The following is a 26,498-nucleotide window of genomic DNA, read 5'->3' as shown; positions in this document are numbered from 1 at the left end:
CATGTCCTCTGAGAGTTAAACAGAGAGTTAAAGGAGGACAGGGTTCATGTCCTCTGTTCCTTGGTGTCACTACATCATGCGGTTTTTAAAGTGTCCTGGACAGTATCCCTGCTGTGTGCTGTTCTCAGGGCCATCTGCCAGGCCTGCTCACTAGGGAAATGACTGAGCAGAAGAAGGACATTTTGTCTGACGCAGTCCCCTCGTCTCACTGTCCTCTAACCCTACTATCACATAGGACAGGAACGGGCACAGAGGAGAGGATATGACCTATGGGGGGGGGGGGGGGGGGGGGGGGGGGAGAAGTGAGGGAGAGGAAGGGAGGATAGGACATAGGATAGGACATATCAGGGGCAGAGGAGAGGAAGAAGAGGAGGAGGAGATTGGAGGAGGAGGTGATTAGAGGAGGAGAGGAGGAGGAGGAGGGAGGACAAGGAGAGAGAGGAGAGGAGGAGGGAGGACAAGGAGAGAGAGGAGAGGAGGAGGGAGGACAAGGAGAGAGGAAGAGAGTGGATGAGGAGAGAGGAAGAGGAGGAGGGAGGACAAGGAGAGAGAGGAGAGGAGGAGGGAGGACAAGGAGAGAGGAAGAGAGTGGATGAGGAGAGAGGAGGTGGAAAGAGGAAGAGGAGAGAGGAGGAGGGAGGACAAGGAGAGAGAGGAGAGGAGGAGGGAGGACAAGGAGAGAGGAAGAGAGTGGATGAGGAGAGAGGAGGTGGAAAGAGGAGGAGAGAGGAAGAGAGTGGATGAGGAGAGAGGAGGTGGAAAGAGGAGGAGGAGAGAGAGAGAGAGACAGAGGCTTGTTTCTCTCTCTTGATCGTATCTCTCACCACTCACCATTCTAAGAGGCTGATCCACATTCTGAGCATCACAGACAGGATACAACCCACCAGATCACAGCCTGGTCTGTGGGGTTTTGGAACAGAGAGACAGTTTGTCTCTTCACAGTGTGATGCACAATTCATTCACCCTCCAGTGTTCACAGAACCATCGTTGACTGGTTATGTTGATGAAGACCCTCCAGACAGACTGTCTCAGATTGTAGTGATGATGAAGACCCTCCAGACAGACTGTCTCAGATTGTAGTGGTTAGATATGACTGGTTATGTTGATGAAGACCCTCCAGACAGACTGTCTCAGATTGTAGTGTTGATGAAGACCCTCCAGACAGACTGTCTCAGATTGTAGTGTTGATGAAGACCCTCCAGACAGACTGTCTCAGATTGTAGTGTTGATGAAGACCCTCCAGACAGACTGTCTCAGATTGTAGTGGTGATGAAGACTATCGAGACAGACTGTCTCAGATTGTAGTGTTGATGAAGACCCTCCAGACAGACTGTCTCAGATTGTAGTGGTGATGAAGACCCTCCAGACAGACTGTCTCAGATTGTAGTGGTGATGAAGACCCTCCAGACAGACTGTCTCAGATTGTAGTGGTGATGAAGACCCTCCAGACAGACTGTCTCAGATTGTAGTGTTGATGAAGACCCTCCAGACAGACTGTCTCAGATTGTAGTGTTGATGAAGACCCTCCAGACAGACTGTCTCAGATTGTAGTGGTGATGAAGACCCTCCAGACAGACTGTCTCAGATTGTAGTGGTGATGAAGACCCTCCAGACAGACTGTCTCAGATTGTAGTGGTTAGATATGACTGGTTATGTTGATGAAGACCCTCCAGACAGACTGTCTCAGATTGTAGTGGTTAGATATGACTGGTTATGTTGATGAAGACCCTCCAGACAGACTGTCTCAGATTGTAGTGGATAGATATGACTGGTTATGTTGATGAAGACCCTCCAGACAGACTGTCTCAGATTGTAGTGGTGATGAAGACCCTCCAGACAGACTGTCTCAGATTGTAGTGTTGATGAAGACCCTCCAGACAGACTGTCTCAGATTGTAGTGGATAGATATGACTGGTTATGTTGATGAAGACCCTCCAGACAGACTGTCTCAGATTGTAGTGGTGATGAAGACCCTCTAGACAGACTGTCTCAGATTGTAGTGTTGATGAAGACCCTCCAGACAGACTGTCTCAGATTGTAGTGGTGATGAAGACCCTCCAGACAGACTGTCTCAGATTGTAGTGGTGATGAAGACCCTCCAGACAGACTGTCTCAGATTGTAGTGTTGATGAAGACCCTCCAGACAGACTGTCTCAGATTGTAGTGTTGATGAAGACCCTCCAGACAGACTGTCTCAGATTGTAGTGGTGATGAAGACCCTCCAGACAGACTGTCTCAGATTGTAGTGTTGATGAAGACCATCCAGACAGACTGTCTCAGATTGTAGTTGTGATGAAGACCATCCAGACAGACTGTCTCAGATTGTAGTGGTTAGATATGACTGGTTATGTTGATGAAGACCCTCCAGACAGACTGTCCTCTCCTCATTCCCCTCAACCATCCCCAACTCAGTCCTCTCCTCATTCCTCATTCCCCTCAACCATCCCCACCCCCCCTCTCCTCCCTATCCCTTCCCCTCCCCCTCTCATCCATCCCTCCCTCCTCCTCTTCTCTCCTCACCTCCCTATCTCTCCCCTTCCACCTCTCCTCTCATCTATCCCTATATATCCCATTCCCCTATCCCTCACCCTCTGCTCCCATCACTCCCCTCTCCTCCCTCCCTCCCTCCCTCCCTCCCTCCCTCCCTCCCTCCCTCCCTCCCTCCCTCCCTCCCCTCCCTCCTCCCTCCCTCCCTCCCTCCTCCCTCCCTCCCTCCCTCCCTCCCTCCCTCCCTCCCTCCCTCCCTCCCTCAGGGTCAGCTGGTTGTGTGATGGGGGTGGACAGGTTGCTCCACCTGGGTCATTAGAATGTTGACACACTGCAGATGGATGGATATGGGGATCTGACATCTCCTGCGGTGTGTGTGCGTGTGTGCGTGTGCGTGTGTGCATTCCCCTCACACATCTCCACCTCACCCCTTGCAGGATGGGAGACAGACAGGCAGACAGACAGGCAGACAGGCAGACAGACAGACAGACAGACAGACAGACAGACAGACAGACAGACAGACAGACAGACAGACAGACAGACAGACAGACAGACAGACAGACAGACAGACAGACAGACAGACAGTGTCCCCTATGGGTCCTGGTCTAAAGTAGTGCACTATATAGGGAATAGGGCTCTGGTCTAAAGTAGTGTACTATATAAGGAATAGGGCTCTGGTCTAAAGTAGTGTACTATATAGGGAATAGTGTGCCATTTAGGACATATCCTTTTTATGTTGCTGTTGAAGTGAGATGTGCTGTGTCTGTCTGTTTTATCTGGAGCCTGAGGACATGGAGGAAACCAGCAACTAACTCTCTGTCCTACCTACCATCACTATTTATGGACTGACTGAAAGGAGAGGAGAGGAGAGATATTTCACACTGTTCCTCAGTGAAGAGAGGCTGAGAGGAGGGGAGAGGAGAGAGAGAGAGAGGAGGAGAGTAGAGGGAGAGGAGAGAGAGAGAGAGGAGGAGTAGAGGAGAGTAGAGGGAGAGGAGAGAGAGAGGAGGAGGAGAGAGAGAGAGAGAGAGAGAGAGAGAGGAGGAGTAGAGGAGAGGGAGAGGAGGAGAGTAGAGGCAGAGGAGAGAGAGGAGTGATAGAGGGAAAGGAGAGAGAGGAGGAGGAGAGAGAGAGAGGACGAGGAGAGAGAGGGGGGAGGGAGAGGAGAGAGAGAGAGGAGGAGTTGGAGAGAGAGAGACACAGGTAGAGAGAGACTGAGAGAGAGCGACACAGGGAGAGAGAGAGACTGAGAGAGAGAGACACAGAGAGAGAGAGACACAGGGAGAGAGACTGAGAGAGAGAGACTGAGAGAGAGAGAGACACAGGGAGAGAGAGACACAGGGAGAGAGAGAGAGAGAGACACAGGGAGAGAGAGAGACTGAGAGAGAGAGAGAGAGAGCGAGAGAGACACAGGGGAGAGAGAGAGAAACCATTCAACCGTTCATCTTTCCGCTGCTTCCTTCCTGATAAGGAGTTGAGGACAGCGTGTTGACAGTCCTTTTTAGAGGAGGAGGAGAGGACAGGAGGAAGGATCTCGTGTTCTGCATCATGTTGGGGCCTGTTCGGTCTCCGTACCTCTCTCATCGCCTGTCTTCCTCCCTCTTCCTCCTCTCCTCTCTCAGATGAGTTTAAGGGCTCCAGTGTTGTAGAGTTAATGAAGAAAGAGGGAACCACACTCGGCCTCACTGTGTCTGGGGGCGTTGACAAGGATGGAAAACCTCGGGTGTCCAACCTGCGCCAGGGAGGCATCGCTGCTAGGTAACTCACACATGTCCAGCATCACACACACACACACAAACACACACACACACACACACACACACACACACACACACACACACATACACACACACACACACACACACACACACACACACACACACACACACACACACACACACACCTTCATATGCTACACACACACACACACACACACACACACACACCTTCATATGCTACACACACACACACACACCTTCATATGCTACATACACACACACCACACACACACCACACACACACACACACCACACACACACACACACACACACCACACACACACACACACAACACACACACACACACACACACACACACACACACACACGCACACACGCATACCTTCATATGCTACACACATACACACACACACACACACACACACACCACACCTTCATATGCTACACACATACACACACACACACACACACACACACACACCTTCATATGCTACACACCACACACACACACACACACACACACCTTCATATGCTACATACACACACACACACCTTCATATGCTACACACACACCTTCATATGCTACACACACACACACACACACACACACACACCTTAATACGTTACACACGGACACAAATACACACACATACACACACACACACACAATACAATACCTACACAGGCTGCCTCACCACACACAGATTACACAGCTGCCTCACCACACACAGATACACAGCTGCCTCACCACACACAGATACACAGCTGCCTCACCACCACAACAGATACCCAGCTGCCTCACCACACACAGATCCACAGGCCTCACCAACACAGATCCACAGCTGCCTCACCACACACAGATACACAGCTGCCTCAATCCACACACAGATACACAGCTGCCTCACCACACACAGATACACAGCTGCCTCACCACACACAGATACACAGCCTGCCTCACCACACACAGATACACAGTGCCTCACCACACACAGATACACAGCTGCCTCACCACACACGATACACAGCTGCCTCACCACAACACAGATACACAGCTGCCTCACCACACACAGATACACAGCTGCCTCACCACACACAGATACACAGCTGCCTCACCACACACAGATACAGAGCTGCCTCACCACACACAGATACACAGCTGCCTCACCACACATACAGATACACAGCTGCCTCACCACACACAGATACACAGCTGCCTCACCACACACAGATACACAGCTGCCTCACCACACACAGACCTAGCTCCTCAACACACACAGATACAACAGCTTGCCTCCCACCCACCCTCACCACACGATACACAGCTCCTCACCACACACAGATACACCGCTGCCTCACCACACACAGGATACACAGCTGCCTCACCACACACCAGATCACCAGCTGCCTCACCATACACAGATACAACATCTGACTCACCACACACAGAACACAAGCTGACTCACCACACACAGATACACAGCTGACTCACCACACACAGAAACACAGCGACTCACCACACACAGAACACAGCTGACTCACCACACACAGAAACACAGCTGCCTCACCACACACAGAAACCCACGCGGACTCACCACACACAGAAACACAGCTGACTCACCACACACAGATACACAGCTCCCCTCACCACACCCAGTAAAACACAGCTGCCTCACCACACACAGAAAACACAGCTGCCTCACCACACACAGATACACAGCTGCCCTCACCACACACAGTACACACAGCTGTCCTCACATATACAGAAACACAGCTGCCTCACCAACACACAGATACACAGCTGCCTCACCACACACAGATACACAGCTGCCTCACCACACACAGAAACACAGCTGACTCACCACACACAGATACACAGCTGCCTCACCACACACAGAAACACAGCTGCCTCACCACACACAGATACACAGCTGCCTCACCACACACAGATACACAGCTGCCTCACCACACACAGATACACAGCGGCCTCACCACACACAAAACACAGCTGACTCACCACACACAGAAACACAGCTGACTCACCACACACAGAAACACAGCTGCCCTCACCACACACAGATACACAGCTGCCTCACCACACACGATACACAGCTGCCTCACCACACACAGAAACACAGCCGGCCTCACCACACACAGATACCAGCTGCCTCACCACACAACAACAGATCCACAAACACAGCTGCCTCACCACACACAGATACACAATCTGCCGCACCACACACAGATACACAGCTGCCTCACCACACACAGAAACACAGCTGCCTCATCACACACAGATACACAGCTGCCTCACCACACACAGATACACAGCTGCCTCACCACACACAGAACACAGCTGCCTCACCACACACAGATACACAGCTGCCTCACCACACACAGATACACAGCTGCCTCACCACACACAGATACACAGCTGCCTCACCACACACAGATACACAGCTGCCTCACCTCACACAGAAACACAGCTGCCTCACCACACACAGATACACAGCTGCCTCACCACACACAGATACACAGCTGCCTCACCACAACACAGAAACACAGCTGCCTCACCACACACAGATACAGAGCTGCCTCACCACACACATAAACACAGATTCAGACCTGCCTCACCACACACAGATACACAGCTGCCTCGTCACACACAGATACACAGATTCAGAGCTGCCCCTGCTGTCTCTGTGTACGTCAGAGAGAGAGGAGTGAAGGACTATATGACTACATGTAGCTGTGAGAGACAGAGAGACAAGAGGAAGAGAGACAGAGAGGAGAGAGACAAGAGGGAGAGCGACAAGAGAGAGAGAGAGAGAGAAGAGAGAGAGAGGCGAGAGAGAGAGAGGAGACAGAGAGAGAGACAAGAGGGAGAGAGAGACAGACAGAAAGAGAGAGAGGAGAGAGAGACAGAGAGAGAGGGAGAGAGAGACACAGGGAGAGAGAGGAGAGAGAGATAAACCATGTGAGAGAGAGATACACCATGTGTGTTTGTGTGTGTGTGTGTGTGTTCAGTGAGTGTGTGTGTGTGTATTCAGTGTGTGTGTGTGTTAGCTATATAAATGGATGCTGTTTAAAACACCACTCTCCTCCCTCCTGTCAGCTGCTGACTGGTTCATTGAACTCACAGGTCACATCTGATTCCTCCTTTACATGCTCTGACAACTGCCCCTCTCCATCACACTGAGAGAGAGAGAGAGAGAGAGAGAGAGAGAGGGATGTAGGGATGGGAGGGAGGGAGAGAGAGAGAGGGAGGGATGTAGGAATGGAAGGGAGAGAGAGAAAGAGAGAGAGAGAGAGAGGGATGTAGGGAAGGGAGGGAGAGAGAGAGAGAGGGATGTAGGGATGGGAGGGAGGGAGAGAGAGAGAAGGATGTAGGGATGGGAGGGAGGGAGAGAGAGAGGGATGTAGGGAAGGGAGGGAGAGAGAGCGAGAGAGAGAGAGAGAGAGAGATGTAGGGATGGAAGGGAGGGAGAGAGAGAGGGATGTAGGGATGGAAGGGAGGGAGAGAGAGAGAGAGAGGGATGTAGGGATGGAAGGGAGGGAGAGAGAGGGATGTAGGGATGGAAGGGAGGGAGAGAGAGGGATGTAGGGATGGAAGGGTCGGGAGAGAGAGAGAGACAGTAACCTATTTTACCACAGAGAGAGAGAGAGACAGAGAGAGAGAGAGAGACAGAGAGACAGAGAGAGAGAGAGAACCACTTGGCCTGTCATTTTTACAAATTGATGGAAAGTGGTGTTGGGAGAAAAACATACCGCGTTTAAAAAATGAATTTACACAAACAACAAGTGTGAGGTTAAAATTGGAAAAAAACACACACATTTCTTCCCACAGTGCCGTGGGGTGAGACAGGGATGCAGCTTAAGCCCCACCCTCTTCAACATATATATCAATGAATTGGCGAGGGCACTAGAACAGTCTGCAGCACCCGGCCTCACACTACTAGACTCTGAAGTCAAATGTCTACTGTTTGCTGATGATCTGGTGCTTCTGTCACAACACTCACCGTCTGTGTTTCTCCCATCTCCTCGTCTCCATATCTTTCTCTGTCTGTGTTTCTCTCATCTCCTCGTCTCCATATCTTTCTCTGTCTGTGTTTCTCCCCATCCCCTCGTCTCCATATCTTTCTCTTTCTGTGTTTCTCCTCGTCTCCATATCTTTCTCTTTCTGTGTTTCTCCTCGTCTCCATATCTTTCTCTGTCTGTGTTTCTCTCATCTCCTCATCTCCATATCTTTCTCTGTCTGTGTTTCTCCCATCCCCTCGTCTCCATATCTTTCTCTGTCTGTGTTTCTCCACTCTCCTCGTCTCCATATCTTCTCTTTCTGTGTTTCTCCTCGTCTCCATATCTTTCTCTTTCTGTGTTTCTCCCATCTCCTCGTCTCCCATATCTTTCTCTTTCTGTGTTTCTCCCAGCTCCTCGTCTCCATATCTTTCTCTTTCTGTGTTTCTCCCATCTCCTCGTCTCCATATCTTTCTCTTTCTGTGTTTCTCCCATCTCCTCGTCTCCATATTCTTTCTCTGTCTGTTTCTCCTCGTCTCCATATCTTTCTCTCTCTGTGTTTTCTCTCATCTCCTCGTCTCCATATCTTTCTCTGTCTGTGTTTCTCTCTACTTCTGTTCTGATTGTCTCCATCCCCTCCCCTCTCTCTGTCTGGGTTTCTCTCTACTTCTGTTCTGATTGTCTCCATCCCCCTCCCCTCTCTCTGTCTGATGTTTCTCTCTACTTCTGTGTCTGATTGTCTCCATCCCCCTCCCTCTTTCTGTCTCCCATCCTCTCGTCTCAATATCTTTCTCTGTGTGTGTTTCTCTCTACTTCTGTTCTGATTGTCTCCATCCCCTCCCCTCTCTCTCCATCCCCTCCCCTCTCTCTGTCTTCCCCCTCCTCTATCACACCATCCATCTCTCTCTGTGTAGGAGTGACCAGCTCAACGTGGGCGACTACATCAGGTCTGTAAACGGGATCAATCTGACCAAGTTCCGTCACGACGAGATCATCAGCCTGCTGAAGAAAGTTCGGAGAACGTGTGGTTCTAGAGGTGGAATGGTCGAGCTGCCACCTGTCTGTGAGTCTACTGTTTCTAGGACCACGTTGTTATAAATGATAAAGTCCTTCATAGTCAGTGATACATTATGTTGATCTTGATTGGGTTCAATAGATACATTAGTCCTGTTGATCTGATTGGTTCAATAGATACATTAGTCCTGTTGATCTGATTGGTTCATAAGATCATTATGTTGATCTGATTGGTTCAATAGGACACATTAGTCCTGTTGATCTGATTGGTTCAATAGATACATTAGTCCTGTTGATCTGAATTGGTTCAATAGATACATTAGTCCTGTTGATCTGATTGGTTCAATAGATACATTATGTTGATCTGATTGGTTCAATAGACACATTAGTCCTGTTGATCTGATTGGTTCAATAGATACATTAGTCCTGTTGATCTGATTGGTTCAATAGATACATTAGTCCTGTTGATTGATTGGTTCAATAGATACATTAGTCCTGTTGATCTGATTGGTTCAATAGATACATTATGTTGATCTGATTGGTTCAATAGACACATTAGTCCTGTTGATCTGATTGGTTCAATACATACATTAGTCCTGTTGATCTGATTGGTTCAATAGATACATTAGTCCTGTTGATCTGATTGGTTCAATAGACACATTAGTCCTGTTGATCTGATTGGTTCAATAGACACATTAGTCCTGTTGATATGATTGGTTCAATAGATACATTAGTAGTGTTTATCTGTTGATCTGATTGGTTCAATAGATATATTAGTTGTGTTTATCTGTTGATCTGATTGGTTCAATAGACACATTAGTCCTGTTGATCTGATTGGTTCAATAGATAGATACTAATCAATAGAATTGGATGAGTATAGAGTCAGCTGGATGTATACTAGATGAAACTTGATCTTCCGTCTGATGTCAGAGTCCTGAGGCCCCCACAATTCCTTTGTACCTTTCCAGAGCTGTTGTACACGGAGTTCAAAGCCACCTTTAACCAAACACAATCTCACCTCTGTGTCTTTTCCTTTCAGTCTCCTCTGCCTGGTCTGATGCAGAGCTTTACATTCAGACAGGCTGTGTAATGATGTCTCCTCTCCCTGACAGACTGTAATGATGTCTCCTCTCCCTGACAGACTGTAATGATGTCTCCTCTCCCTGACAGGCTGTGTAATGATGTCTCCTCTCCCAGACTGTGTAATGATGTCCTCCTCTCCCCGACTGTGTAATGATGTCTCCTCTCCCAGACAGGCTGTGTAATGATGTCCTCCTCTCCCAGACTGTGTAATGATGGCTCCTCTCCCAGACTGTGTAATGATGTTCTCCTCTCCCCAGACTGTGTAATGATGTCTCCTCTCCCAGACTGTGTAATGAATGGCTCCTCTCCCAGACTGTGTAATGATGTCTCCTCTCCCAGACTGTGTAATGATGTCTCCTCTCTCAGACTGTGTAATGATGTCTCCTCTCCCAGACTGTGTAATGATGGCTCCTCCCAGACTGTGTAATGATGTCTCCTCTCCCAGACAGGCTGTGTAATGATGTCTCCTCTCTCAGACGTGTATTGATGTCTCCTCTCACAGACTGTGTAATGATGTCTCCTCTCCCAGACGGTGTAATGATGGCTCCTCTCCCAGACTGTGTAATGATGTCTCCTCTCCCAGACAGACTGTGTAATGATGTCTCCTCTCCCAGACAGACTGTTGTAATGATGTCTCCTCTCCAGACTGTGTAATGATGTCTCCTCTCCCAGTCTGTGTAATGATGTCTCCTCTCCCAGATTGTGTAATGATGTCCACCTCTCTCCCCAGATTGTTTAATGATGTCTCCTCTCCCAGACTGTGTAAATGATGTCTCCTCTCCAGACGGTGTAATGATGTCTCCTCTCCCAGACTGGTGTAATGATGTCTCCTACTCCCAGACTGTGTAATGATGTCTCCTCTCCCAGACTGTGTAATGATGTCTCCTCTCCCAGGCTGTGTAATGATGTTCCTCTCCCAGACTGTGTAAATGATGTGTCCTCTCCCAGACTGTGTAATGATGTCTCCTCTCCCAGACTGTGTAAATGATGTCCTCCTCTCCCAGACTGTGTAATGATGTCTCCTCTCCCAGGGCTGTGTAATGATGTCTCCTCTCCCAGACTGTGTAATGATGTCTCCTCTCCCAGACTGTGTAATGATGTCTCCTCTCCCAGACTGTGTAATGATGTCTCCTCTCCCAGACAGTGTAATGATGTCTCCCTCTCCCAGACTGTGTAATGTCTCCTCTCTCAGACTGTGTAATGATGTCTCCTCTCCCAGGCTGTGTAATGATGTCTCCTCTCCCAGACTGTGTAATGATGTCTCCTCTCCCAGACTGTGTAATGATGTCTCCTCTCCCAGACTGTGTAATGATGTCTCCTCTCCCAGACTGTGTAATGATGTCTCCTCTCCCAGACTGTGTAATGATGTAACTGTGGAGGGTAGTGATATGTTCATATAGTGTTTGCTCTTCTCTCCTCAGCTGTTCAAGGCTCTGGGCTGATGTTCAAAAAGCGTCGAGGTGACTCTGCACAAAGAAGGCAATACGTTCGGCTTTGTCATCCGAGGTACGTGTGTGTGTGTGTGTGTGTGGTGTGTGTGTGTGTGTGTGTGTGTGTGTGTGTGTGTGTGTGTGTGTGAAGCCGTTGACTGGGGTACGGAGGAAAGGAAAGTGATCTGAATAAGACTACAGAATATGACCTTCTAGTTGACTCTGTTTACCCAGTTGGAATGAAGCTTCATTAAAACGAATAGGAACAAACTTGTAGAAATGTGACCTAAATAGCACCCTATTCCTACACTGCTAATTTTAGGGTCCATAGGGCTCTGGTCAAAAGTAGTGCACCATGTAGGGAATAGGGTTCCATTTGTGATGCTCCCTTGGTGAGTTATCCTCTGTCTTTGAAGAGAGGGAAGTTAACTTGAAGGTCGACGCTACAGAGATGTTGCCACAGCTCATTACTCTCCGTCATTAATTCAACAAGTGGGTTTTGTTGTTGTGTATACTGTTTATCTCAGAGAAGAGGCTCCTCGCAGAGAGGAACGTGAATGGATGATGTTTAATCTTTATCTCCTCTGAGAGAGAGGAACATGAATGGATGATGTTTAATCTTTATCTCCTCTGAGAGAGAGGAACGTGAATGGATGATGTTTAATCTTTATCTCCTCTGAGAGAGAGGAACATGAATGGATGATGTTTAATCTTTATCTCCTCGGAGAGAGAGGAACATGAATGGATGATGTTTAATCTTTATCTCCTCTGAGAGAGAGGGACGTGAATGGATGATGTCGTGTTCAAACTGTGGGTTCATGTTCTGCTTTGGAATTACTGATGAGGCTAAAAGGACTTTATTCAATTGCCCTTTCTGTTTCTAAATCAATAAGTCCTTCCTGCATTGAAAGCCAATGCATTGCTACTGTGTTTTCCTGTGTAGAAATTGTATTTAAACTGTTTTCCTTTGTGATCAGGTACTACAGTATTACCTTGGTTCTTCAGTGATCTCTTATAGCACAAATCAATTATATGTATCCTTGGTTACCGTACCCACCTGTTTGTGTGATAACTGTCTGTTGGTTGGTTTAGGAGGAGCCCACGAGGACAGGAACAAATCCCGCCCCGTTGTCATAACGACCATCAGGCCAGGTGGACCTGCTGACAGGTGAGATGTTGTATCACTGACTAGACATGAGTAGCAGATCACAGATAGTTCTGGTGTATCAGAGTCTAGACATGAGTAACAGATCACAGATAGTTCTGGTGTATCAGAGTCTAGACATGAGTAGCAGATCACAGATAGTTCTGGTGTATCAGAGTCTAGACATGAGTAGCAGATCACAGATAGTTCTGGTGTATCAGAGTCTAGACATGAGTAGCAGATCACAGATAGTTCAAAGATCTGACTTGTATCCATTCATTGTGACATTACCTTGACCTTGTTTGAAACATCAGCAGAGTTCAAGGTTAAGCTGTAGAGCAGTGGTCCCAAACATGTTATTCTCCCGTACCCCTTGTAAGACAGAGAAGAGCTGGGAGAGGAGAGGAGAGGAGAGGAGGGGAGGAGGAGAGGAGAGGAGAGGGGGGAGAGGAGAGGAGAGGAGAGGAGAGGAGAGGAGGAGAGGGTGGAGAGGAGAGGAGAGGAGAGGGGGAGGAGGAGGAGGGGAGAGGAGGAGAGGAGGAGGGGGGGAGAGGAGAGGAGGGGGGGAGGAGAGGGGGGGAGGAGAGGGGAGGAGTTGAGGAGGGGAGGAGAGGAGTTGAGGAGGAGAGGAGGAGAGGAGGAGAGGAGAGGAGAGGGGGAGAGGATAGGAGGAGAGGAGAGGAGAGGAGAGGAGGATAGGAGAGGTGGCCTTGCCATTAAGACGTAATGATCCAAATGAAGGTTTAAGTGGCAGGGGGGAACCAACAGGCCCTCAGACGTTGGCTACACTGGTAGCCTCAGGGACCAGGAGGGAAACCAACCAGCCACTGTTGTCTGTCTCTTCCTCTCCTCGCCTGTCTATATATCTGTCTGTCTCTCTATATCTGTCTGTCTCTTCTCTCCTCCCTGTCTATATATCTGTCTGTCTCTCTATATCTGTCTGTCTCTTCCTCTCCTCCCTGTCTCTCTATATCTGTCTGTCTCTCTATATCTGTCTGTCTCTTCCTCTTCCTCCCTGTCTCTCTATATCTTGTCTGTCTCTTCCTCTCCTCCCTGTCTATATATCTGTCTGTCTCTCCTATATCTGTCCTGTCTCTCTATAATCTGTCTGTCCTCTTCCTCGATCCCTGTCTATTACGTGTCTGTCTCTCTATATCTGTCCTGTCTCTCTATATCTGTCTGTCTCTTCCTCTCCTCGCCTGTCTATATGATTCTGTCTGTCTCTCTATAGTCTGTCTGTCTCTTCCTCTCCTCCCTGTCTCTCTATATCTGACTGTCTCTCTATATCTGTCGGTCCTCTTCCTCTCCTCCTGTCTCTCTATATATGTCTGTCTCTCCCCTCTTGCTCTCTCTCCTCTCTCTCTCTCGCTGTCTCTCTCTCTCTCTCTCTGTGTCTCTCTCTCGCTCTGTCTCTTGCTCTGTCTCTCTCTCTCTCTCTCTCTCTCTCTCTCTCTCTCTGTGTCTCTCCCTCTGTCTCTTGCTCTCTCTCTCTCTCTCTCTGTCTCTGTCTCTCTGTCTCTCTCTCTCTGTCTCTCTCATCTCTCTCCTCTTCTCTCTCTGTCTGTCTCTCTCTCGCTCTGTCTCTTGCTCTGTCTCTTGCTCTGTCTCTCTCTCTCTCTCTCTCTCTCTCTCTCTCTCTCTCTCTCTCTCTCCATCTCTCTCTCTCTGTCTCTCTCTCTCTCTGTCTCTCTCTCTGTCTCTCTCTCTCTCTCTGTCTCTCTCTCCGTCTCTCTCTCTCCGTCTCCCTCCCTATAAACAGTCTATTAATGGACTGTGGTGAAGGATCAGTCAAGGAAGTATTTCTAATGCCATGTCCCGATTGTCCTCCTGCCTGTTGAAATGGTCAGGCAGTACACTCCCCATCCAGCAGCACACTCCCCATCCAGCAGCACACTCCCCATCCAGCAGCACCTGCAGCACACTCCCCATCCAGCAACACACTCCCCATCCAGCAGCACCTGCAGTACACTCCCCATCCAGCAGCACCTGCAGCACACTCCCCATCCAGCAGCACACTCCCCATCCAGCAGCACACCCCCATCCAGCAGCACACTCCCCATCCAGCAGCACACTCCCTATCCAGCAGCACACTCCCCATCCAGCAGCACCTGCAGCACACTCCCCATCCAGCAACACACTCCCCATCCAGCAGCACCTGCAGTACACTCCCATCCAGCAGCACCTGCAGCACACTCCCCATCCAGCAGCACACTCCCCATCCAGCAACACACTCCCCATCCAGCAGCACACTCCCCATCCAGCAGCACACTCACCATCCAGCAGCACACTCCCCATCCAGCAGCACCTGCAGCACACTCCCCATCCAGCAGTACACTCCCTATCCAGCAGCACACTCCCCATCCAGCAGTACACTCCCTATCCAGCAGCACACTCCCCATCCAGCAGCACACTCCCCATCCAGCAGCACACTCCCCATCCAGCAGCACACTCCCCATCCAGCAGCACCTGCAGCACACTCCCCATCCAGCAGCACACTCCCCATCCAGCAGCACACTCCCCATCAGGCAGCACACTCCCCATCCAGCAGCACCTGCCAGCACACTCCCCATCCAGCAGCACCTGCAGCACACTCCCCATCCAGCAACACACTCCCCATCCAGCAGCACACTCCCCATCCAGCAGCACCTGCAGCACACTCCCCATCCAGCAACACACTCCCCATCCAGCAGCACACTCCCCATCCAGCAGCACCTGCAGCACACTCCCCATCCAGCAGCACACTCCCCATCCAGCAGTACACTCCCCATCCAGCAGCACACTCCCATCCAGCAGCACACTCCCCATCCAGCAGCACACTCCCTATCCAGCAGCACACTCCCTATCCAGCAGCACACTCCCCATCCAGCAACACACTCCCCATCCAGCAGCACACTCCCCATCCAGCAGCACACTCCCCATCCAGCAGCACACTCCCCATCCAGCAGCACACTCCCCATCCAGTAGCACACTCCCCATCCAGCAGCACACTCCCCATCCAGCAGCACACTCCCCATCCAGCAGCACACTCCCCATCCAGCAGCACACTCACCATCCAGCAGTACACTCCCCATCCAGCAGCACACTCCCCATCCAGCAGCACACTCCCCATCCAGCAGCACACTCCCCATCCAGCAGCACACTCCCCATCCAGCAGCACACTCCCCATCCAGCAGCACACTCCCTATCCAGCAGCACACTCCCCATCCAGTGTTTAAAAGCGTTGCCTTGGTGTTAGCATCGTCTGGAGGTAGTTTCCACCATGTTAAATCCACCAGGAGAAGTGTGGATAATCAGGATGTAGCTTCAGTGTTCACACTTCCAGTGAGGAGGACAGGATTCCATTCTAGCGGTTGTCACAGGTTGTTTCTGATAAGACCTGATCAAAGGCAGAGACGGTGTGGAGATTCATTTCCTGTGTCACATCATGCTGGACGGTTAGCTGTTAGCGGTTAGCTGTTAGCGGTTAGCTGTTAGCGGTTAGCTGTTAGCGGTTAGCTCACCTGTGGAAACCAAATATAGCTATTTATATTTTCTGTCATAGTGGAGAATTCGCAGCTCACTGACTGACATCTTTTCTATCCCCCCCTCTCTCTCTCTCTCTTTATCTCTCTCCTTCCTTCCTTCCTTCCTTCCCTCCCTCGCTCTTTCTTTCCCTCTCTCTCCCCTCTCTCACCCTCTCCCTCCTTCCCTCCCCTCTCCTCCCCCTCCCTCCCTCTCTCCCCTCTCTCTCTCTCTCTCTCTCTTTCTCTCTCTCCTTCCCTCCCCTCTCTCCTCCCTCCTTCCTTCCCTCCCCCTCTCCTCTCCTCACCCTCCCTCCATCTGTCCCCTGCCTCTCTCTCCCCTCTCTCCCTCCCCCTCCCCTCTCCCTCCCCTCTCCTTCCCTTCCCTTCCCTCCCCCTCCCTCCTTCCCTCCCTCCGTCTCTCTCCGCTCTCTCTCCCTCCTCCCTCTCTCTCCCTCTCCCTCCGCTCTCTCTCCCTCCTTCCCCCCCCTCCCCTCTCCCTCCCCTCTCCTCCCCCTCTCCTCCCCCTCCCTCCTTCCCTCCCTCCCTCTCTCTCCCCTCTCTCCCTCCCTCTCCCCCTCTCCTCCCCCTCCCTCCCTTCCTCTCCTCCCCCTCCCTCCTTCCCTCCCCCTCTCCTCCCCCTCCCTCCCTCCTTCCCTCCCCTTCTCCTCCCCCTCCCTTCCTTTCCTCTCTCCTCAGGGAGGGTACGGTGAAGCCAGGGGACAGGCTCCTGAGTATCGATGGGATCCGTCTTCACGGGACATCCCATGCGGAGGCCATGTCCATCCTCAAACAGTGTGGACAGGAGGCTACGCTACTCATCGAGTACGACGTCTCCATCATGGGTACGTCATGGGAGTGTGTGTGTGTGTGTCCTCAAGAATCTTGTCTTCCAGATGCATATACATTTATATGGTGTTCTCAGGACACTGTCAGGGGGTGTTGGTGGACATTTATATGGTGTTGTCAGGACACTGTCAGGGGAAGGTCTAAAGACAGACTTGATCTCCCAGAGATCTCCCATCCTTCCCATCAGTTGTCATGTTGAAGCAGACAGACTCTGAGAGATGTAGCCTGTGACAGTCCAGGACCAGAGGACAGACCGTTCTTAGTTCAGCCCCTCATCCCTCCACCGTGGAGACATTTCCACAGACCCAGTCCAGTCCAGCAGTACGGTTCCATCATAGGTAGTCAAAGACAGGTGTCTTACAAAGCACAGCCAGAACACAGCCAGAACACAGTCAGAACACAGCCAGAACACAGCCAGAACACAGCCAAAACACAGCCAGAACACAGCCAGAACACAGCCAGAACACAGCCAAAACACAGCCAAAACACAGCCAGAACACAGCCAAAACACAGCCAGAACACAGCCAGAACACAGCCAGACCACAGCTCTTACAAAGCACAGCCAGAACACAGCCAGATCCCAGCTCTTACAAAACACAGCCAGAACACAGCCAAAACACAGCCAGAACACAGCCAGATCCCAGCTCTTACAAAACACAGCCAGAACACAACCAGATCCCAGCCAGATCACAGCCAGAACACAGCCAGATCCTAGCTCTTACAAAACACAGCCAGATCCCAGCCAGAACACAGCCAGATCCCAGCTCTTACAAAACACAGCCAGATCCCAGCCAGAACACAGCCAGAACACAGCCAGATCCCAGCCAGAACACAGCCAGATCCCAGCCAGAACACAGCCAGATCCCAGCCAGAACACAGCCAAATCACAGCCAGAACACAGCCAAAACACAGCCAGAACACAGCCAGATCCCAGCCAACAGATCTGACTAAAAGCCATAAAAGCCTAAAAGCCTTTTCAGACGCAGAGAAAGATCTGTGATGTGAAACATCGTCAATGAAAAAGAATCACCTGCTGGTCCTCTGCTGGGCTTTGATGTTTCTTTCTACTTTACAGAACGCTGACTTTAAAAACCGCTTGGTGAGAAGGGCAAAACAAAGAGGGATTTAAAAGAAGCAGAAAATAGCAGGCTGATCGATGTTCATTTTAAATCCTTCCCCGGACTTCAATCTATTTTGATCAGTCCACTAAATGTCAGAGGGAACCACCCAGGAAGGAGAGTATGAGAGAGTGAGTTGGCCTATTACCCAGCGTGGGCCTGGGAGAGTTTCCTCTGGAGAAAAAGCAAGGTCTTGAGTTGACAGTTGGCTGAATATAGATAACAACCCCTTGAGTTGACAGTTGGCTGAATATAGATAACAACCCCTTGAGTTGACAGTTGGCTGAATATAGATAACAACCCCTTGAGTTGACAGTTGGCTAAATATAGATAACAACCCCTTGAGTTGACAGTTGGCTGAATATAGATAACAACCCCTTGAGTTGACAGTTGGCTGAATATAGATAACAACCCCTTGAGTTGACAGTTGGCTAAATATAGATAACAACCCCTTGAGTTGACAGTTGGCTGAATATAGATAACAACCCCTTGAGTTGACAGTTGGCTGAATATAGATAACAACCCCTTGAGTTGACAGTTGGCTGAATATAGATAACAACCCCTTGAGTTGACAGTTGGCTGAATATAGATAACAACCCCTTGAGTTGACAGTTGGCTGAATATAGATAACAACCCCTTGAGTTGACAGTTGGCTAAATATAGATAACAACCCCTTGAGTTGACAGTTGGCTGAATATAGATAACAACCCCTTGAGTTGACAGTTGGCTGAATATAGATAACAACCCCTTGAGTTGACAGTTGGCTGAATATAGATAACAACCCCTTGAGTTGACAGTTGGCTGAATATAGATAACAACCCCTTGAGTTGACAGTTGGCTGAATATAGATAACAACCCCTTGAGTTGACAGTTGGCTGAATATAGATAACAACCCCTTGAGTTGACAGTTGGCTGAATATAGATAACAACCCCTTGAGTTGACAGTTGGCTAAATATAGATAACAACCCCTTGAGTTGACAGTTGGCTGAATATAGATAACAACCCCTTGAGTTGACAGTTGGCTGAATATAGATAACAACCCTTGAGTTGACAGTTGGCTGAATATAGAAACAACCCCTTGAGTTGACAGTTGGCTAAATATAGATAACAACCCCTTGAGTTGACAGTTGGTTGAATATAGATAACAACCCCTTGAGTTGACAGTTGGTTGAATATAGATAACAACCCCTTGAGTTGACAGTTGGCTGAATATAGATAACAACCCCTTGAGTTGACAGTTGGTTGAATATAGATAACAACCCCTTGAGTTGACAGTTGGCTGAATATAGATAACAACCCCTTGAGTTGACAGTTGGTTGAATATAGATAACAACCCCTTGAGTTGACAGTTGGCTGAATATAGATAACAACCCCTTGAGTTGACAGTTGGTTGAATATAGATAACAACCCCTTGAGTTGACAGTTGGCTGAATATAGATAACAACCCCTTGAGTTGACAGTTGGCTGAATATAGATAACAACCCCTTGAGTTGACAGTTGGCTGAATATAGTTAACAACCCCTTGAGTTGACAGTTGGCTGAATATAGATAACAACCCCTTGAGTTGATACTTGGTTGAATATAGATAACAACCCCTTGAGTTGACAGTTGGTTGAATATAGATAACAACCCCTTGGTTGACAGTTGGTTGAATATAGATAACAACCCCTTGAGTTGACAGTTGGTTGAATATAGATAACAACCCCTTGAGTTGACAGTTGGCTGAATATAGATAACAACCCCTTGAGTTGACAGTTGGCTGAATATAGATAACAACCCCTTGAGTTGACAGTTGGCTAAATATAGATAACAACCCCTTGAGTTGACAGTTGGCTGAATATAGATAACAACCCCTTGAGTTGACAGTTGGCTGAATATAGATAACAACCCCTTGAGTTGACAGTTGGCTGAATATAGATAACAACCCCTTGAGTTGACAGTTGGCTGAATATAGATAACAACCCCTTGAGTTGACAGTTGGCTGAATATAGATAACAACCCCTTGAGTTGACAGTTGGTTGAATATAGATAACAACCCCTTGAGTTGACAGTTGGCTGAATATAGATAACAACCCCTTGAGTTGACAGTTGGCTGAATATAGATAACAACCCCTTGAGTTGACAGTTGGCTGAATATAGATAACAACCCCTTGAGTTGACAGTTGGCTGAATATAGATAACAACCCCTTGAGTTGACAGTTGGCTGAATATAGATAACAACCCCTTGAGTTGACAGTTGGCTGAATATAGATAACAACCCCTTGAGTTGACAGTTGGCTGAATATAGATAACAACCCCTTGAGTTGACAGTTGGCTGAATATAGATAACAACCCCTTGAGTTGACAGTTGGCTAAATATAGATAACAACCCCTTGAGTTGACAGTTGGCTGAATATAGATAACAACCCCTTGAGTTGACAGTTGGCTGAATATAGATAACAACTCCTTGAGTTGACAGTTGGCTGAATATAGATAACAACCCCTTGAGTTGACAGTTGGCTGAATATAGATAACAACCCCTTGAGTTGACAGTTGGCTGAATATAGATAACAACCCCTTGAGTTGACAGTTGGCTGAATATAGATAACAACCCCTTGAGTTGACAGTTGGTTGAATATAGATAACAACCCTTGAGTTGACAGTTGGCTGAATATAGATAACAACCCCTTGAGTTGACAGTTGGTTGAATATAGATAACAACCCCTTGAGTTGACAGTTGGCTGAATATAGATAACAACCCCCTTGAGTTGACAGTTGGCTGAATATAGAAAACAACCCCTTGAGTTGACAGTTGGCTAAATATAGATAACAACCCCTTGAGTTGACAGTTGGCTGAATATAGATAACAACCCCTTGAGTTGACAGTTGGCTGAATATAGATAACAACCCCTTGAGTTGACAGTTATCTGAATATAGAAAACAACCCCTTGAGTTGAAACTACGGATTTTATGAATAAAACTCTCTCATACTTTCATGGTGAAGCAAATCGATTCTCAAGGGAGAAATGGGAGTTGTCTTTTGAAATGTGTTTGTATGATAGATTAGACTTAACATGAAGTTAACATACAGATGTTTGCCTATACACAGAGCTTTACAGTATGTCCCAACAAACAGGTGTGTGCCTATACACAGAGATTTACGGTATGTCCCAACAACAGGTGTGTGCCTATACACAGAGATTTACGGTATGTCCCAACAAACAGGTGTGTGCCTATACACAGAGATTTACGGTATGTCCCAACAAACAGGTGTGTGCCTATACACAGAGATTTACGGTATGTCCCAACAAACAGGTGTGTGCCTATACACAGAGATTTACGGTATGTCCCAACAAACAGGTGTGTGCCTATACACAGAGATTTACGGTATGTCCCAACAAACAGGTGTGTGCCTATACACAGAGATTTACGGTATGTCCCAACAAACAGGTGTGTGCCTATACACAGAGATTTACGGTATGTCCCAACAAACATGTGTGTGCCTATACACAGAGATTTACGGTATGTCCCAACAAACATGTGTGTGCCTATACACAGAGATTTACGGTATGTCCCAACAAACATGTGTGTGCCTATACACAGAGATGTACGGTATGTCCCAACAAACAGGTGTGTGCCTATACACAGAGATTTACGGTATGTCCCAACAGACAATTTACGTTTTCTCTCTGAGCGACCCAGGCATGATAAAAACAGAATGATTAAGAACCAACAGATTGCAAGCCCATTAATCCCTACTATACACCCATAAACTACACCCATAAACTACACACACACACACACACACACAGAGAGAGACAGACACTGAAGCGATGCGCAATGACGCGATGATGTGGCCAGGTTATGCTGGTGGTTGTGTGTGTGTGATGAGAAACATTGTGTAACATTCCCACACAGCCAGTCTCATCAGTACGTCTCTCTCCCTCCTGGTAGGCAGGTTGATGTGAGGATGGAGGGAAGGAGTTGGAAGAGACGAATGAGTTATGAAGGAAGAATGAGATGTGGAGGAGAAGAGAGGAGGAGAGGTAGAGAGATGGAGGGATAAAGGGATGGAGGAGATGAGAGGTAGAGAGATGGAGGAGAGGACTGGAGGAGAGGAGAGGTAGAGAGATGGAGGAGAGGACTGGAGGAGAGGAGAGGTAGAGAGATGGAGGAGAGGACTGGAGGAGAGGAGAGGTAGAGAGATGGAGGAGAGGACTGGAGGAGAGGAGAGGTAGAGAGATGGAGGAGAGGACTGGAGGAGAGGAGAGGTAGAGAGATGGAGGAGAGGTAGAGAGATGGAGGAGAGGACTGGAGGAAAGGAGAGGTAGAGAGATGGAGGAGAGGACTGGAGGAGATGTAGAGAGATGGAGGAGAGGACTGGAGTAGAGGAGAGGTAGAGAGATGGAGGAGATGATTGGAGGAGATGAGATGTAGAGAGACGGGAGAGAGGTAGAGGGATGGAGGAGATGAGAGGCAGAGAGATGGAGGAGAGGAGAGGTAGAGAGATGGGGGTAGAGGAATGGAGGAGAGGACTGGAGGAGAGGAGCGATAGAGAGATGGGGGTAGAGTGATGGAGGAGAGGAGCGATAGAGAGATGGGGGTAGAGTGATGGAGGAGAGGAGAGGTAGAGAGATGGGGGTAGAGTGATGGAGGAGAGGAGAGGTAGAGGGATGGAAGGTGGTGTTTTATCACCATGAATGAAACAATCTCCAGGCTGCATCAATAATGTGAGCCCATTAATTTTTCATCCGATAGCTCTTAGCATGGCCAGGAACAGACAGGAGAAGACGAGGGAATGATATGTGTAGGAAATACAGGGAGGACAGGGGCATATAGATATGTAGGGGAGACAGGGGGAGGTATGGTTACTGGGGGATTGTTGCTTGGATGAATGGTGATGGGGAAGAGGGAGAGAGGGAGGGAGGGAGAGGGGGAGAGAATGGAAGAGGATACAAGGAGGATAAGTAATAGTGTAGGAGGGGAGAAAGAGAAGCCTGTGGGGGAAAACAGGTTAGCTGCATCAACAACACCTGTTCAGAGACAGAGACACAGAGAGAGACAGAGACAGAGAGAGAGGGGGGGAGACAGAGAGAGAGACAGACAGAAAGAGAGACAGACAGAAAGAGAGAGAGAGAGAGAGAGAGAGAGAGAGAGAGAGAGACAGACAGACAGACAGACAGAGACAGACAGACAGACAGACAGACAGACAGACAGACAGACAGACAGACAGACAGACAGACAGACAGACAGACAGACAGACAGACAGACAGACAGACAGACAGACAGACAGACAGACAGACAGACAGACAGACAGACAGACAGAATTGCCTGAATCCTTGTGGGTTTTCCTACTGCTTGTATGATATTAACATCCCTTCTGAGAGGCAAGTTTGTTTTGTTGAGCGTGTGGATTGTATAGAAAGATAGGAAGGGTGTGTGTGTGTGTGTGTGTGTGACAGTACAGTACCAGTAAAAGGTTTGGACACACCTACTCATTCAAGGGATTTTACTATTTTCTACGTTGTAGAACAACAGTGAAGACATCAACACTATAAAATAACACATATGGAATCATTTAGGAACCGAAAAAGTGTTCAGCAAATCAAAATATATTTATATTTTAGAGTAGACACCTTTTGCCTTGATGACAGATTTGTACACTCTTGGCATGTCGTGTCTCAAGCATCATTAAACATCTAGAGACCAGAATAAGGGGAGGGGTGTAGAGACCAGAATAAGTGAAGGGGTGTAGAGACCAGAATAAGGGGAGGGGTGTAGAGACCAGAATAAGTGAAGGGGTGTAGAGACCAGAATAAGGGGAGGGGTGTAGAGACCAGAATAAGGGGAGGGGGGAGGGGTGTAGAGACCAGAATAAGGGGAGGGGTGTAGAGACCAGAATAAGGGGAGGGGGGTAGAGACCAGAATAAGGGGAGGGGTGTAGAGACCAGAATAAGGGGAGGGGTGTAGAGACCAGAATAAGGGGAGGGGTGTAGAGACCAGAATAAGGGGAGGGGTTGTAGAGACCAGAATAAGGGGAGGGGGGTAGAGACCAGAATAAGGGGAGGGGTGTAGAGACCAGAATAAGTGAAGGGTGTAGAGACCAGAATAAGTGAAGGGGTGTAGAGACCAGAATAAGGGGAGGGGTGTAGAGACCAGAATAAGGGGAGGGGTGTAGAGACCAGAATAAGGGGAGGGGTGTAGAGACCAGAATAAGGGGAGGGGTGTAGAGACCAGAATAAGGGGAGGGGTGTAGAGACCAGAATAAGGGGAGGGGTGTAGAGACCAGAATAAGGTGAGGGGTGTAGAGACCAGAATAAGGGGAGGGGTGTAGAGACCAGAATAAGGGGAGGGGTGTAGAGACCAGAATAAGGGGAGGGGTGTAGAGATCAGAATAAGGGAGGGGTGTAGAGACCAGAATAAGGGGAGGGGGAGGGGTGTAGAGACCAGAATAAAGGGGAGGGGTGTAGAGACCAGAATAAGGGGAGGGGTGTAGAGACCAGAATGGGGGGAGGGGTGTAGAGACCAGAATAAGGGGAGGGGTGTAGAGACCAGAATAAGGGGAGGGGTGTAGAGACCAGAATAAGGGGAGGGGTGTAGAGACCAGAATGGGGGGGAGGGGTGAGGGGTGTAGAGACCAGAATGGGGGGAGGGGTGTAGAGACCAGAATAAGGGGAGGGGTGTAGAGACCAGAATAAGGGGAGGGGTGTAGAGACCAAGAATAAGGGGAGGGGTGTAAGAGACCAGAATAAGGGGAGGGGTGTAGAGACCAGAATAAGGGGAGGGGTGTAGAGACCAGAATAAGGGAGGGGTGTAGAGACCAGAATGGGGGGAGGGGTGAGGGGTGTAGAGACCAGAATAAGGGAGGGGTGAGTGGTGTAGAGACCAGAATAAGTGGAGGGGTGTAGAGACCAGAATAAGGGGAGGGGTGTAGAGACCAGAATAAGGGGAAGGGTGTAGAGACCAGAATTGGGGGAGGGGTGAGGGGTGTAGAGACCAGAATGGGGGGAGGGGTGAGGGGTGTAGAGACCAGAATAAGGGGAGGGGTGAGTGGTTGTAGAGACCAGAATAAGTGGAGGGGTGTAGAGACCAGAATAAGGGGAGGGGTGTAGAGACCAGAATAAGGGGAGGGGTGTAGAGACCAGAATGGGGGGAGGGGTGAGGGGTGTAGAGACCAGAATAAGGGGAGGGGTGTAGAGACCAGAATAAGGGGAGGGGTGTAGAGACCAGAATGGGGGGAGGGGTGAGGGGTGTAGAGACCAGGATAACCAACTGTTGGGTAACTAAGGGGAGGCTGTATCTGAGCCTGGTACACCCCAGCTGTTGGGTAACTAAGGGGAGGCTGTATCTGAGCCTGGTACACCCCAGCTGTTGGGTAACTAAGGGGAGGCTGTATCTGAGCCTGGTACACCCCAGCTGTTGGGTAACTAAGGGGAGGCTGTGTCTGAGCCTGGTACACCCCAGCTGTTGGGTAACTAAGGGGAGGCTGTATCTGAGCCTGGTACACCCCAGCTGTTGGGTAACTAAGGGGAGGCTGTGTCTGAGCCTGGTACACCCCAGCTGTTGGGTAACTAAGGGGAGGGTGTGTCTGAGCCTGGTACACCCCAGCTGTTGGGTAACTAAGGGGAGGGTGTGTCTGAGCCTGGTACACCCCAGCTGTTGGGTAACTAAGGGGAGGCTGTATCTGACATTTTGATGTCAGATCTTTGTATATATATTTGTAAATATCACCATCTTTCCATGATACACTAGCGCTCTGTAAATAAATCCTCATTTGCACCTCTTCCTGCCTGTCTCCTGCTGAATCTGTGTCCTTTACGACGGCTCGAAGGAACCTGTGTTACACGAATACAGATATCACAGCAACCTGTCACTTCAAAAAGCACCCAGTGAACTCAGAGTCTCTGCATTTCAATGGTATGTGTTTTTTTGTTGTGGTAGAGCGTGACGTAAGCAGAATTTTACATTTGCACGAAACCACCCAAAAATGGTTCCCCCCGGCTCATTTCAACTACCCATTTAGTCAGTTTATCCTAGCCTTGTCTGCTCTGTGTAGTGAAATCACTAAAACACACAGGCAGTTGGACGTTCATAGTTCTTCAGATGTTTGAACATCTAGATGCTGTATGTGAAGTGAAAGCAT

The 26,498-nt window shown here is 49.0% G+C and overlaps 1 protein-coding gene across 1 annotated transcript in view; it reads left to right on the top strand.

The window, feature by feature from the left end:
* grip1 (glutamate receptor interacting protein 1) overlaps positions 1-26,498 on the top strand; it is a 253,128-nt gene that overhangs the window by 89,887 nt on the left and 136,743 nt on the right. Inside the window, 8 exon segments of the mRNA XM_031815294.1 lie at positions 4,110-4,245; positions 9,152-9,251; positions 9,253-9,282; positions 9,285-9,300; positions 11,756-11,781; positions 11,783-11,840; positions 12,857-12,932; positions 17,108-17,253. Of these exon segments, the coding sequence (XP_031671154.1) occupies positions 4,110-4,245; positions 9,152-9,251; positions 9,253-9,282; positions 9,285-9,300; positions 11,756-11,781; positions 11,783-11,840; positions 12,857-12,932; positions 17,108-17,253 (588 nt within the window).

This window comes from Oncorhynchus kisutch, unplaced genomic scaffold, assembly GCF_002021735.2.
Source record: "Oncorhynchus kisutch isolate 150728-3 unplaced genomic scaffold, Okis_V2 Okis09a-Okis19a_hom, whole genome shotgun sequence".
NCBI classification, from domain to species: Eukaryota; Metazoa; Chordata; class Actinopteri; order Salmoniformes; family Salmonidae; genus Oncorhynchus; species Oncorhynchus kisutch.
The sequence above is the reverse complement of the archived record's forward strand: the minus strand, read 5'-3'. Positions and strand labels throughout refer to the sequence as shown.